Source organism: Martes martes (assembly GCF_963455335.1).
Source record: "Martes martes genome assembly, chromosome: 6".
NCBI lineage: Eukaryota > Metazoa > Chordata > Mammalia > Carnivora > Mustelidae > Martes > Martes martes.
In genome coordinates this window covers 14,340,415-14,356,470 of record NC_137893.1, presented here as the reverse complement: position 1 = coordinate 14,356,470, position 16,056 = coordinate 14,340,415, and the positions used below count along the sequence as shown (strand labels likewise).

Genomic DNA, 16,056 nt, shown 5'->3' with positions numbered 1-16,056 from the left:
TAAATTTTTGAAGTTAATTTTTGGAAACAGTATATCAATCAGTGACAATTCAAATATGGAGGCACTATAAACAAGCTCTGTGAGCTTCTTGGAGATGGAGACACTTGGTCTATGTCACACATATTTAGGCCCAGCATCTACACAACCAAAATATCTCTTCTTCCCTCTAACTGATGACAGGAGAACAATACAGTAAAAAAAAATATTTTAAATATTGGTTCTTTTTCAGAGTATGAAGGCCACAGAATTTAATAGATATGGCTTTCTCATGAACAAAGTCAGTTTACAATGCAAAAACCACATCTTTTATATTTTCCTGCTCTGTTATATAGACAATGGTTTCTGTCTTGGTGATACTTTCTTTTGAACTGTGAGTGCTTCCTCAAAACATGCTGAAATACACAGACACTTTGAGATTTTAAAGGAATGCTTTGAATACAATATACAGGAAAGACTGTATGAAACTTTATCTCAGAGAAGAAAGTTTAGGACTTGTCAAGCACATACTCTTCTTCAAGTGTGTCTTCTAATTTTTTGACTTGCTCTTTGATTGACTTAGCCTGCTGCTGGAGCAGCTGCTTATTCTTGGGCCCAAGGGGTATCTCAGAAGCTTCCTTCACAAGATTTTCAGCCTGGACTGCAATACCTTCTGTTCGTTTAGAAAACTCCTAGAAAAAGAGATTATCATTGTTAGGAAGACATAGTTATCCTTCTATCCTATCTTCTATCCTATCTACCTTCTATCCTATCTATCTATTCTATCTTCTATCCTATCTACCTTCATAGTTATCCAACAATTATCACAAAAATCTTTTTCCATGGTTCCCTGGTTTGGGTTTACTGCTTTGAATTCTCAGCTGCATTATAACTAACTAACTTCTCTACAAATACGTTAGTTTATTACAGGCCCCATTCAGGCAATGATTAACAGTGATTGATTTTTTTTTCAGTCATACAGATAAGAGATTTCTAGGCCAATTAATATAAATATTTTTTATTTAATTGAAGGATATCTTAGTCAATACAGTGTATCACTGATATTTACCTATAAAGAAACATATTATTAACTAGTTCCCTGAAAAGTGAGATCATCTGATCTTCATGCTGTTAAATCTTATTCACTGTATACCTATACTATATGATGAAAAGAAGATAAGTTCTTAACCAGTTGAGCCTGGACTGGAGCTCTAGACTTGCTAATTACTAGTTCTTTGACTTTGGTGAATTATTTTTCAGACTTTCATATAAAATGCAGGTAGTAATGGTTTCTTGTAAGGTTGCTATTAGCAGCTCATCAGCAGTTTCATTTTTAAGTGCCTGGCACTCTAGCAGGTGCCTATTATCGCTTTTTTTATGTCTCTCACATAAAATTGAGGACAAAAGGGTTTGTAAAATTTACACATTGATTTTCATTAGTAGTGAACTACTTTAATTCAAAAATGAATTTAATATGGGTGAGGCACTGGTAAATTTTAGCTGTTACCTGAATTTTGTCAGGTAAATGTATTAAAAACGGAATTAAAAAAGCTAATTGCAGAGATAATCTTTTGTGAAAAAAATTATCTTAGTGTCTCATTTCTTTTCACGTAAGAGACACTCATGGGAGGTTTAAATTTTGATCAGAAACTCCTCTTTCCAAAATAGGTAATGAAGAAATCCAAAGTAAGTATTTCCAAAAGTGAGACTTCTGACAGTCACCTCTTCCCACAAAATATCTCCCAGAATTATTACGTAATGCCATGTAAGACAGTTACTACATAATACTATTGTGTCTTCATGTTTGAAAGACTTAAAGTTTGCATAGAAATGTCAACATAACTTCAGAGAAGGACCCAGCAATTTGATAGAATAAAAATGGGTAAGTACAGCTTCCTTTTCATGATAGATTTATTAATATCCCAAGAATCGGTATTTGCCAATGTCACATTAAATTCTGTGGTTGTAAATGTCCACTGTTGGTGTGATGGGCTTAGAGTCATGGTGGACTCATTTGTGAAGCCTGATTCACAGCATAATCTCTCCAAACCCTATGAACAGAATCAGAAGCGTAAACTAGTATTTCCCCCGCCTAGTGTTTCCCAGAGCCCAAGAAAATCATGGAGAAAGTGGTGTTAAATCTGAGAATCCTTATATACCTTCACTCTAAGAGCTTTCTGTAAGAGCTAGGTATGGGGAAAACACAAGGCAGAGGAATTCAAAGGACAGAGTGATGTTGATAAAAACCAAATTGAACCAAAACAGAATAATATTATAAGGCTTTATCTCTAAGTCCTAAAAAGAAGACCCATGCGTGGCAGTAGGATGCGGCCAGAAAGGACGGACTCTGGCATCAGGTAGGTCTAGAGTCGAACCAGGCTCTGTCCTTCACTAGCTGTGTGACCTTGAGTGTGACCTCTGAATTTTCATTTCCTCATCAGTCAAGGCTTGCTGTAAAGAATAAACACGATATTGCTATGGACGTCTTACCCCACAGTGACAGAATGCGCTCAAGTTCTTTAGCACAACCACACGAGAGCTACAAATGGAATGAAGGCTGTATTAACGATGTTGAGGGAGCAAAGAAGTAGAGAACAATTATTCTAGGTGGCATGTGCTTGTGCGACAGTACACAGAAACAGTAAAGTAGCTCAGTTTTTCAATGAAAAACCTAGTGGCTGTAGGTGTGTGCTCTGGGCTCAGCTCTCGTAGGTTTGAATCCCAACCTCACCAGTGAGTCATCCTGAAATCTCGGATAAAATCATTAAAAAAAACTTTGTACCTTATATTTCCTCCTTACACAATAGGATTCATCATGACATCTATTTCTTAGGATTGTTTTGGAGATTAAAGATGATAAATATCGTGTGAATAGACCAGCATATGTCTATACCTATATATGTATCTATATATAGGTATATACGTTTAGTAAATGTTTGCTCTCATTATTAAACCAATCGCAAAGTATGCAAGATTATTAGCTAAAGAAAATTTTAATAGTAAGACTAAAAACATTACATTTGCTTCATCTACAGCTGATAAACCTATTCAAAGGGATCAGAACCACAAGGTATCAGAAACTCTGGATGTAACCTGGTGGAACACCCACATAGTAATTAACCCAATAGATTTGTTTGTATTTATAAAAGACACCTGATATAGTTTTAATATATAAAGTAATTAAAATTAAAAATGACGTTTGATTTAAATGGCTGATGGAAATCATACAGAATTGAAAAATTCTATGGCTTTATAAGACTTCAAACTCCCCAGTGAGTTAATAATAGGAGAGAGAATACAAAATTGGAAGTATGAGAGACAGAAACCTTTTAAGCCTTTTACTGGTAAGAAAAAAGCAGCACAGGGATATACTTGCTGAAGGCTGCTACCTGATGGATAGGAGTCTTCTCTCTTACTCATTGGCTAACAGATGTCTGTACTAACTCAGTCATTCTATAAACCCAAAATATGTACAAAGGGAACCAAAAGAACCTGTACAACTCTCTAAATGCTTCAGACAATGTATTGGTCTGCTCTGACTCTCTAAGGTGTTTGGGCTTGTAGGCTTGGGCTTGTGAAACACACCTACTAAGTACTATCTGTTGGATGTCCCACCGGAGCCTCAACCTCAGTTTGTCCCAAACTGAGTCTGTCATCTTCCTCAACTAACAGCCATTCCTTCAAGTTCCTGTCTCACTCCCAGGGGGTCTGTCAGACTCAGAACCCAGGATATCTTCCTTTCCTTTACTCTCTATCTCTTGCATCTGTTCCCACTGCCATCCCTATTGCCCTAATTCATGTCCATATTAATACCGACATGCAACACATTTCTAACTGGATCCTATGATGCAAGTCTTGCACCCTTTCAATTTTCTACACTGCTTAAAAATCTCTCCCCCTAGAAGCATGTGGGTGGGTCTGTCAGTTGAGTGGTGTTTCTTGATTTTGACTCAGGTCATGAACTCAGGGTCCAAGAATGAAGCCCTGCACCAGGCTCCATGCTCAGGGTGGCGTCAGCTGGAGGACTCTCTCTCTCCCTCTGCCCCTCCCCCATCTTGCACATACATGCACGCGTGCTCTCTCTCTCTTAAATCAATCAATCTTTAAAAAACGTGCATCTCCGTAAAATATAGCTCCGATCATGTGACTCTTTTTCTTAAAAACCTTTAAGGGTTCCATGTGGCCTAGATCTTCCAGTATCTTTGTAATATGGCCCAACTTTCCTTTACAGCTGTACTTCCCTTTTTCTGCTTTAAAACAGAATCTCCATACAGTCTCATACTCCATGCCATTTCCCATTATAGGAATGCTCATGTTTGGTCCCACACTCTGCTTTTCTATGTCTTACCTGCCCTTCAAGGTTCAGTTAAAAATATTACTGCCTTCAGAAAGATTTCTTTTTAAAGTATTCATCTATGAGGGAATGAACCATTTCCCACTTTAATAAAAAATTTCTCTTAGTTCTTGATATTTAAATCTTATTTATTTCATTCCCCAGAACAACTTGACCAGCGTGTTGAAGAGTGGATAATCAATAAACAAGAAGTACTGATTAAATGAATAATTATAATAATTAATTGTAATAATAAGGGATAAAAACTGTTTTGCTTCTGAATAATGAGTACCTAGGGATTGTACGGTCAGACTGATATACCTTTGTCTGTTCCAGTTCTGAAGATAAACTTTCCAAACTGCTAAAACTCAAAAAGCGCTCATGGCTGGAACCTGTTTGAAAAAGGTATCTGACCACTGTTTCTTTGTTTGTTTCAAATCGCTCCCATTTTCTTAATGTGACCTAAATTTGAAAAAAAAATAAACATATCATGTTACGAATTACCAACATGTATCACAAAATATTGTTCACATTTCCATTCATTTGTTGGGCTGTCAACCTCCAGTTAACTCTGTCCCAATTTCACATTGTTATGCTGAACAAAGACGGTGCTAATGTCTCCTGTAAGAATTTCACTCTGTGTTTCAATTCACCTACAAAAAAGAGGATGTGGGGACGCCTGGGTGGCTCAGTTGGTTAAGCGGCTGCCTTCAGCTCAGGTCATGATCCCAGCGTCCTAGGATCGAGTCCCACATCCGGCTCCTTGCTCCGCAGGGAGCCTGTTTCTCCCTCTGCCACTCTGTCTGCCTGTGCTCGCTCTCTCTCTCTGACAAATAAATAAATAAATAAAATCTTTAAAAAAAAAAAAAAAGAGGATGTGTAGACTAGCATTCTCAGAGTTTTCTATCCGCTATAAAGTCCTATGAATCTAAGGATATTATTTAAAATGTGGATAAGGGATAAAGGAAAAAAGAGCCTCCCAGTCTCTTTCAAAAAAAAAGAAAAAAGAAAAGAGAGAAAGAGAAAGAAGAGGAGTGGGGAGTGGACAGGTGGCAAGAACTGAAAACTTTTTAAGAGTGTCAAGATCACAATAAAACATAAACATGTGGGGGTGCCTGGGTGGCTCAGTGGGTTAAAGCCTCTGTCTTCAGCTCAGGTCATGATCCCAGGGTCCTGGGATCGAGCCCCACATTGGGCTCTCTGCTCAGCAGGGAGCCTGCTTCCTCCTCTCTCTCTGCCTGCATCTCTGCCTACTTGTGATCTCTGTCTGTCAAATAAATAAATAAAATCTTAAAAAAAAACCCATAAACATGTGACTGTTTGGACCGCCCAGAAGAGTGTAACAGTTCAGTGTTAATTCCCGGACTCAGACGAGTGTGCATTAACATTCTGGCTTTATCACTGATCACTGCTCTGTGACTTTGGGTAAAGTCCTCAAACTGTTTCTGTTTAAGCTTCCACTCTGGCAAAATGTGCTAATTATAGTGCCTATCTGCTAAGCTTGACGAGATGATTAAAGGAGGTAACTCGTGTCAATACTTAGCACAGTGCTGGAGCATCAGAGGCGGGAACCAACGCTCGCTCCCATGAAGAGACGCAAGCTGTGACCTGGAGGTTAACAGGGCCCTAGACGTCTGGTCTCCCACCTGGATGCGGCGCTCCTGCTTCTCCCTGCTGTGCTCCATGTTGTCCAGGGTGCTCTCCAGCTTCCGAAGCTCCTCCCGGACCTGGCCGGGCAGCCCGCCTTCTCCCTGCTGAGCCTGCGCTATCTGCTGCTGCACGTCTCTCTTCTTTGCAGAAATCCTCTTTGTCTTTTGCTGGAGAACGGGTGGATAAAAGTTACTCTGTGAGCGACTAAGCAGGATAGAAACACCTACAGTCTAATAGAGGTATAGAGAGGTACAATGTCGCTGCAGCATGGGCCCCAACTGTCTTTTAACAGTTCATGTGAACAGGGGTTCCTGGGAGGCTCAGTCGGTTAAATGTCCACCTTCAGCTCAGGTCATGATCTCAGGGTCTTGGGATCAAGCCACCCTTCAGGCTCCGGGCTCAGTGGAGTCTGCTTGTCCCTCTTACTCTCCCTTTCCCCCCACCTCTGCTTATGCTCTCTCTCTCTCTCAAATAAATAAATAAATAAATAAATAAAATCTTTAAAAAAAAAGTTAAATGTGAACGGTTAAAATGGCAATGGGGACTCTATGTTAGTCAAAATGGGCATTATTTAAGAATATTTTATGTTTTTAATGGTAAACAACATAATTTGATATTGGTGTTTTAACTGTGTGCAAATTTAGGCACTTAGCATTTTATGGAATATTCCAGAACGAATCTGACAAAAGCATTCATTTGACATGATTCTCCTTAAAGAACTATTTCTGCCTAAAAACATGAATTCCTAACTCTAATTTTTTTTTTTAAATCGTTTATGCTGTAAAAATGCTGATACTAAGAGAATTTAATTCTTGGGTATAGTCAGACTGATAAACCTGCTGAGAGACATGGGGAAAGTTATCTTTTAAAATAAACTTTTTATTGAGGTATAATGTACAAACAATGGTAGACAGATCTCAGGTGTATACATATGAATTTACACGAAGTAAGCAGGCATAAAACCAAGCACCTGTTCCAAGAAATGTGAAGAGTTTTAAAACATTAATGTAAATATCCGTAATTACATATTTCTCTGACTCAAATTGAAACCCTAACACAACTTTTAAAATGATTGAGAACAATGTAATGCCAAGCATTAATATTTTTGTACTCAGTCTTTTTATAATTATTAAATAAATCTGTAATGCCTAGAGGCTGCTGTTTTATACACGCTTTTAATGCCACTTCCATTTAATATATTATTATATATAAAATTAGCTAGCATTTTGCTATACATTACGTTAGCTAGGGCTTTGCCATTAAAATACTTGAGTCATACTTCTACTTCCATTGAGTTTGGCAAGTAAGTGTGTTAAAATTGTTTATTATCAATACATGTACCGGAATTTCTTTACTCTCAGTTCTAATTCTTCGTAAAAGCCTATTATCCTGAAAGGTCTGGTACTTCATATAAGTTATCATTCTCCCAACTGAGACATATTTGAAGTTGTAAACCGAAGGGCAGGCTGTTAACATAATGGCAAAGAAGAGTGATCTCAACTCTGGGGCATTTTATCTCTGTTACGAGAAGGACAACTGAGCAAGTTTTATGAAGGTTTTCGTAGCTAAATCAACTTTTTCTCTATAATATTCCTTGAACTTTTTGATGTCGTCAAATCACTCAGGCTGCAAATTTACCTTACAGGCTCTTCTGAAATAGCTAATATTTAACAGAGAACAGAGGTGCCAAGATTTTTTTTAACCATTCACGGGCACTTCCTCCGGGACCCCCCTTCCCTTTGTCCTTACTCTGGCACATACAGTACTCGTCACCGCTCTGGCTCTGCCAGTGGCTAACGAGCGTCGCACGAGTGCCCCGGGGAACGGGCCTCCTACCTGGTGATGGAGAAGTAACTGCTGCGCTTCAAACAGGTTTTCCGTGTCCAGGATCTTCTCCGCCTGCTCCTGGACTTCTTTAGAGCCAGAAATTAAGTCTTCAAGGGAACTCTGCACTATTTCTTTGTACTGGACACAGTCCCCAAAGTTGCTTAACATCTTTTCAACCTGGATTTTCGTGAAAAAATTACAATTCATATGATGCTCATGGAATCTTAAATATTCTAAGAATATGTGTAAAGTCCAACTCAGTAACTCTGATATATATACACGGGTCTCTTTTATTTTTTTCTTATATTTTTGAGGTTTATTTAGTTATTATTAACTGCATAGCCATTTATGGGGATCGCGAGCCTCAAGGGATACAGCGCTCTGTGCCCACTCAACCTGGCAGTCAAAGCAGGGTGGTTGGAGTGGGGATGCTGTATACCTTATTTCCTGGATCCCTTTAACGACAGTCCCACAAATAAAATCTCATCATAAATTTAAAAAATAAAGTATAATAAAGCTGAGTCCCTTCTGTTTAAGTAAGGAAAAAAACTGTGGAGGGGAAAAAATGAAAAGAACGAAGAGTATCTGTTGAAACGCTCTTCCAATATTTTTACATAAAAAACAATACAATGGCTAATTCTGTGGTTCTTTAGTGAATTCTTTTCCCTGAATTTTCTGTCTCATTTCTCCTTCCTCTATTTCAGGGTCACCAGCCTCGTTTGTTTTCAAAGTCTACTGCTCTCCCTTTTTGTTAAGATCGTCATTTTCACACTGCACGTTGCTTGCGTTCCACGGAAGCATCTTCGTTTCTCCTACTCTTATCCCATCTTTTTCTTTGATCCTCTTCTCCTCTGAGTTTGTCCCCGGCGACGTGAGTGTGCTATGCTCCAAACTAACAGCAAGAAGACACGATGAAAACCACAGACTCCAGATCTCAGTAAATCACAGCTTTCGTTGAAAGAAGTGACTCCTCATTACATACTGCCCGTCTAACCACGGCCTTTTCTTAGAATGGACAACTGCAAACACTTTGTGTTCAACACTAATTTAAATATTAAATGGATTATAATCAAAGTATGGACTGAAGATGTCAAATTCATCTTTTAATATTAATTCCCTACATGAACAAAATGAATGTTTCCCTTCCTCCTTCTTTGGTTTTACTAATGATTGAGTAGCATACAAGGGTATGAATATAAACTATGAACTTTAAGGTAGCTAGGGCTCAGGTTCTGAGCTCACCATGGTGAGGCTCTAAGCTCAACGTTAAGTCAGCCTGAGACCCTCCCACCCCCTCTGCCTCCCCCCGGAGATTGTGTGCTCTCTCTCTAAAAAAAAAAAAAAGAAAAAGAAAAAGAAAAAAGAAAAAAATATAGAGTGGATTTATTGAAAACAAAAATCTTATGTTCCTTATAAAGAGACATGCAAAAATAATATTCTTGGATATCTTATGTTACTGGTGCAACTGTAAATGTATAGATTCCCTGATTTTTCTTTCTGCTGCTTCCTTATTGTTGTATATAAATGTAACAGATTTCTCTACCTCGATTTTGTATCCTGCAATGTTACTGAGTCACTATATTGTACTCCTGAAACTAACATTACACTGTATGTTGACTAACTCAAATTCAAATAGAAACTTAAAAAACTATAAAACAAAACAAAACAAAAGGTAGATAGGTGTGCTAAGAATTAATGTCTGTATTTGTTAGGGGCAGATTCTTGCTACAAGTCCCATGGGCAGTGTCATGAGAGTACTTGGAAGATAAAGTAAATAAACAGCCTTGGTCAAGTGTTAGGGAGACTAGTAATTTTTAATTTTAAAGGCTGACAAAGTGTTTTATGTGTGTGTGGGTGGAACAAAATGTAAATTCATCTATCAATGTGACTAAAACTATTTGTTAAGTCTTGGATCAAAACTCATCTGCTTGCATATCTAGTTTTTAAAGCTGCAATCCTTACTTTTCTCCTTACCTTCTTGATCAAAGAAGGAGTAGAGAAGAAGAATGTCAGGATTTTACTTAAAGTATGGTAGTGGCTACGCTTCCTGGACTAGTGCTGTGAAAGATGGACATGGAAGGACTGAGATAACTGACATTCCAAAATTTGATTAATCCTATCACTATTTTCATTTTGTCAAGAACTTTTAAGAAAAATGATATACAATATCAAAATTCACAAATAATAAAATCACATGCAGTTTAGAGTATGTTTGGCTTATATAATTCACTGCTAGGGTCGTAAGCAGATCTACATGAATTCAAAATATAAAAGGTTAATTGACCAAATGGTTAGATTAGGGAATTCTCCAGAGAATTCCAAATCTCCGGAATCAGGGAACTTAAAGTCACCTAGATGATCATTTTTCCAAGCAAGTTCATAACCAAGAAATAATGGTAGCTATCTCGTCAACTTTCCATTCTTAGTTATCTTCTCATGCACAGACTCATTAGACATGCATGACAACCTGGTTGGTAAAAACGTTCTTGCCAAGGGGAGAAGGGGCCTACTAGAAATGAAGTAAACAGGTTTGTCTATCTTAATCCATATAGGAATATAAACACTGAAATATGTATCAAGAAGTTTAAAATGGGTAAGTCTTGCATAAAATAGATTTTACTGGTCTGCTAACATTGAATATTTTATTATTACCAGAATTAAACTGTATTCTATTTTTATCAGAGTTGTGTACTTTATTATTATCAGAGTTAAACTCTCCATTTGACTCCCAAGCCTAGGTTCTTAACCTCCATAATATACCCTCAATTGACCATGAAACAACGCTCTTAGTAAGACTAAAAAGTGTAGGTCTGGTAAGCTTCATACTTCAAATACAGGTTGTTACTCTGAACTAACATAGCCGATAATGGCACACACCAGAGTTCAAATATCTTCCCCACCAATCTTCATATGAATAAGTATCTTAACTATTGTGTTTGAACTATACTTCCTTCATATAATTACACTGTAATCACAACCAAAAGCAAAGAACCTTCCAGATTCCTCACCCAAAACTATCCAGTTAGAGTGTGAGTAAATGATCTACCTCTGACAACAAAGCTGATAGAGCCTTGAAAGAACCAGATAATTTTGCCAGCTCGTCTCCTTGCTTTTGGGCTTCATTCTCAGAAGAAACTTCAATTAAAATCTTAAGCCTGGATTTCAGCCAGTTGAGAGTCTCGCCCTTTGTGGTAACGCCATTCCTGATCTCCTGGAATGAAGAGAATACATTGTGAATCCAGAATGGACTCAGACTGAGAAAGCTGATCCAGTGGAGGCAGGAGAGCTCCTCACTCACCAGTAGTGCCTGCTTATTTTGCTTTTTGTTCACATCTTTAACGAAAGTTCACAAGCGATAGAAAAAAAAATATTTCCCCAATGCCAATACCTAATATGTAAAATCAATACTCTGTATCAAAAAAAAGTTAACTAGAGGGTTAGTTCATAATTAGATATTTACAGATATTCCCTTGAGCACAAATAAAGATGCCTCTAAAAGTACTGTAGAAGAAAATGAGATGCCAAAATTGGGAACTATAACACATATTATTTTCTGTTAGTTGGTAGGAACATTGTATTTTTAGAAAAAAAAAAGGTTGAAAGAATCCCTTTTTTAGTGAGCAGATTTCTTTTTACTTGAAGAGTTTAGTTGTTGAATACTATTATGGATGCCCTAAAAACTGCTCTTAACTTTATGAACTTATATTTTATGCCTCGCTTTTGTTAGCTTAGAAATCAATAACCCACATAGTAAGATGTGCAAAAAAGAACACAACTCCAATCCAGGAAGAGAGGGCATACTGACCAGGACAATGCTGGAAAGATTCTGGGGCCTCAGCCCTTGTGAGGTCTGGGAACCGTGGGAATGCTGACTGGGACAACCTCTTCCTCCTACACAGCTCTGGGAAGCATGAGGAAGCCATGCAAGTTGCTACAGAGGACCATACAGGGTAAATTCACACCCACAGAAAATGACCGCTTCCAGAACCAAGTGGTCTCTTCATCTGAAGCTGTGCATTTTTTTTTTTTTAAATATAACAGCAACCAATAGCCAATACTAGTATCCTTCTACAGGTATAACATGATATTATTGAGCATCTCTAGTATTTAATGGTATTATAAATTTAAGGGAAAAACATGAAACTCAGAGGATAGGAACAAAAAGGAAATATATCCTCATTAACAGCAGCTATGTGACTTACAAGAGTTCAAAATGCTGAAAGATCAGGATTTTCACCATGGCGTGTGTCTACAAAACAGAGCAGAGCCATGCTAAGAATGAGAGGGTTGCTGTATGTCATTCACAGAATGTGAACTGGGTCCGGGCTTGGGGTTCTGTCACCTGGCTCGGTTTATGAGGCTGTGCCGATGCTCACAGAGCTGATCGATCCAGACTGACTGGGACATAGAAATGAAACTTAGAAACTTTGCCCAATTCCGTGATCTGTGGCTGAAAATGTATAAAAATCTCCAGTGTTCCTGTTTTCCATGACAATTCTTAAATCTCTGCTGTGTTATACGCCCATGCATGCAATTTTCTTCTCAGGATTTTCCGTTAGCTAAAGACGTATGAGACATACGACTAAGCAGGACTAAATCTCAAAGCTAACAATGATTCAGTGGGGAAGTCCCCTATTCTTCTCCACAGTAACGTGAGGAGACTTATTCTTAGGATTGTTTCTTCGGCAATTTAACTTTTTTACAGATAGAAAAGAATACATCAGTTAGTCAGACTGTCGACCATTAATTTTTTTATTAATGAAAAATATGGCCCAGAACTAACCTCTACAGCATGTTTAACCTCTCCGTGGTTGGCAGTATCGAAGGGTTTACTCTTAAACGCTTTCAACTGTGTCTCCTTTGCAGATATCCAAGATGAGAACTCAGAAATTCTGAAACATCAAAAGTATTCTCTTATTAAAGGGAGATAATAACTCAGTGGTGGAAATACATTTTCTATTTGGAATTTATTCATGGAAATTTAACAATCAACTGATTAGCAAGTCAATGAACACATTTTCTGGAAACTGTCCCTTTACCATGAAGCTCAGGGCAGGGGTGGCTCCCCTGAGCTGTCACCTGGAGGAAAGAGAAAGCAAAGCAGGTGGTTCAGCTAGGGAAAAAGGTGTGTTCCCGGGGCCTGAGCACCTGGGAGTATGGAAGGCACCACCTGAGGTCTGGCCTCATCTATCTCCCCCAGACTGAGAGAACCCAGAGGCAGAAGTCGCCCTCTGGGGATATGAGGACATCAGGGAGAAAGGATCTGCCGAATGTGCTTCAGGGAGATAACATCTGGGTCCCTTGGAAATAAAGGGTTTGACCCTGTTTCTGACTGAAACCCATTCTTTTTTTTTAATTAAATGAAGCATTTTTATATAAGAGCACGGGCAAGGTCACACAATCTGATTTTCTTTATTGCTTTGGAGGAAACACATGTCACTTCTCGTTGTGCAATGATCTCTGAATTCACAAGCATTAGGACAGACCATGTCCATCTCTGTTCCCCAACTACCTGCCAGTGTAGTCCTTCCACTTGTCTGGGTCTTCCACGAGCTTCATGTAGGTGGCATCGATGGCAGCTCTGAGCTCTCTGAGAGTCGCATGACAGGTTTCAGGTGTGTTCCTTACCGGGTCCCGGACTGGGAGTTTCAGACACAGTTCTTCAATAAGCTGTAACCTTTTCTCACAAAGATGATGAGGACCTTTGTCACTGAAGAAAATCTAATGAGCAAAAATCGTTGATACACTGCCTGTGAGAATCCATACAACACTTCCATATTTTCATAGATGATTCCCCTTTCGTCTACTAGTATACAGTAATTAAGCTATTTAGTGTTTTCAGACCCAAACCAAAGTATCGGGTATAAATCTTTTAGGTAACAATGTGACTTTGCATGCCTGCACTGGGGGTGCGTCGGACGTACCCTGTGTTCTTTAATGATCTTTTCACTGCCTTCCTGGGGCACCAGCTTGGTCTCCCGATCCAGCTCAGTTCTGCATTCTTCTACAGAAGCTAAGAACCTATTCTTCTCCACACCAATCTTCAGATGAAGCAAATGATATGGGGCTTCTCCTTGAAGATCCTACATTCCATAGGAAGATTCAAAAAATACGATGCCATTCCAATCATACACATTTTCAATTGGAGTGACAAAAATCCAAAAATATTCCCTTTGGGGCCAATGTAATTTAATCACTATCGACTACACCTGGCTGCTGCGATTTGTACTTTTCCAAAGACTGGGACCGCAATGAATTCTTTCAACCTGCACAGTCAGATTTTTCACAGTAATTATTCCATTTAGTTTTTACTATAGCCCCACACAGTATTACTATCTCTATTTCACACGTTAGACCATTGAGGCTCAGGGGTAAATGGAAAAGCTAGATTTGAATCTAAATGTAAACCATGCACGGATTCCACATACCCTCTCCCTGGCATATGTCCTTTTTAATTTTGTCAATGACCTTGTGAGGTAGGAAGAACATATGTAGACTCACTACACAAAGGGCAAAGAGAAAACTTTATTAGTCAAGAAGCCAGGATCACACAGCCCACACTTTTGACCACCTGCCTCGTCCTTCTTCCTTGGGGAATTCCATGAGAAAACAAGCCAGCCTCATCAAACATGAGATGTTTTATGTTCTTTTTTGATATAAGCATAAACTACATCATTATCTTCAGTCCTACAATTAATTAATTTTAGCCAGCTTGTATCCTATGGCATTTAAAAGGTTACTTTTAAAATCAAATACTAAGATAACTGATGAGAAAATGATTGGGGGCTCTGGGAAGAGTAGAACAGATTATGTCCTAGAGAGCTTAATGTTTGTGTGTAAATGTAATATAACATATATATGTTAAATAAATACAGTTTTCCACTAGAATCTCCATTCCATAATACATTTATGAGATGTTAGGCTTTAAAGACAGCTTAAAAAGCTTGGGTTTCTTTAAGAATCTTTTTTTAATTTTCAAATTTAGCAAGTAAACAAAATATGTCCTTAACTGTGTTTTTTCTGTGCTTGGAGTTGATTTTTTAGCCTATGTTACTGAGATAAAAAAAAAAAAAATCAAGAGCTGATGGAGAATATTTTAGCTGCCTATCTTCCAGACCCTGTGAGCACTTCACATAATGCACATGAAGTTCCCCACTTGCTACTGCCTTGTGATAGTACTCATTAATCTGCTGCTAGGGCAGGCTTCCTCCAGCCTGGCTAGAGGAAGACAGCCTTGGGTGGGTCTCCACCATTACACTGCAGCTCGCCCCTGGCATGCAGCTTCTAGAGTCGGCTTCCTTGTGACAAGCCCAATGCGGGGCACTCAAGTTAGACAAGTCAAGTGAATCCCTACATCCCCCACTCACGTGCTCTCCTGCTGTCTCTCTTCCAGGGGTTGGCTATTTCCTCTTCCCACCCATCCCCAGATCTCTGCTGCTTCTTTTAAAATCCTAGCTCACTATGTCTGTATTTACCCCAAAGATACAGAGATGTAATGAAAAGAAGGAGCACATGCACCCCAATGTTTACAGCAGCAGTGTCCACAATAGCCAAACTGTAGAAGGAGCCAAGATGCCCTTCAACAGATGAATGGATAAAGAAGATATGGTCCATATACACAAGGGAATATTATTCAGCCATCAGAAACGATGAATACCCATTGTTCACATCAACATGGATGGAACTGGAGGGGACTATGTTAAGTGAAGTAAGTTAAACAGAGAAAGACAATTATCATATGGTTTCACTCATATATGGAACATAAGCAATAGCACAGAGGACCATAGGGGAAGGGAGGGAAATCCAAAGGGGGGAGAAATCAGAGAGGGAGATGAACCATGAGAAACTACAGAACCCAAGAAACAATCTGGAGGTTTCAAAGGGAAGGCGGGTGTGGGGTGGGGGTAACAGGGTGATGGGTACTGAGGAGGGCACGTGCTATGATGAGCACTGGGTGTTATACTTAACTAATGAAACACTGAACACTGCATCAAGGACTAATTATGTACTATACAGTGGCTAACTGGCCATAATAAATAAATAAATAAATAAATAAATAAATAAAATCCTAGCTCACAACTAGTTACGTGATTCATTCCTTTGCACTCTCCAAGTGGGCCCCCTTTTCTCTTCCAAAGCTTTCATAAGTATTACCTATATTTTTGGGGACTTATTATATATTATACTTTCATTATCTGCAACTAATTATCTCCTGCTGGAGATAATTAACTCCTACTGGAGATAATTAACTCTAAGCTCTTTGGAGAAAT

At 38.6% G+C, this 16,056-nt stretch overlaps 1 protein-coding gene across 1 annotated transcript in view; it reads right to left on the bottom strand.

Annotated features, from left to right (window-relative positions):
• The window catches only part of SYNE1 (spectrin repeat containing nuclear envelope protein 1), a gene marked incomplete at its 5' end in the record, with an annotated part of 469,383 nt that overhangs the window by 281,179 nt on the left and 172,148 nt on the right, over nt 1-16,056 (bottom strand). The window contains 8 exons of the mRNA XM_080806008.1: nt 508-668; nt 4,631-4,771; nt 5,956-6,126; nt 7,796-7,963; nt 10,833-10,997; nt 12,570-12,678; nt 13,299-13,507; nt 13,711-13,869. Of these exons, the coding sequence (XP_080662134.1) occupies nt 508-668; nt 4,631-4,771; nt 5,956-6,126; nt 7,796-7,963; nt 10,833-10,997; nt 12,570-12,678; nt 13,299-13,507; nt 13,711-13,869 (1,283 nt within the window). The remainder of the gene's footprint in view (nt 1-507; nt 669-4,630; nt 4,772-5,955; nt 6,127-7,795; nt 7,964-10,832; nt 10,998-12,569; nt 12,679-13,298; nt 13,508-13,710; nt 13,870-16,056) is intronic.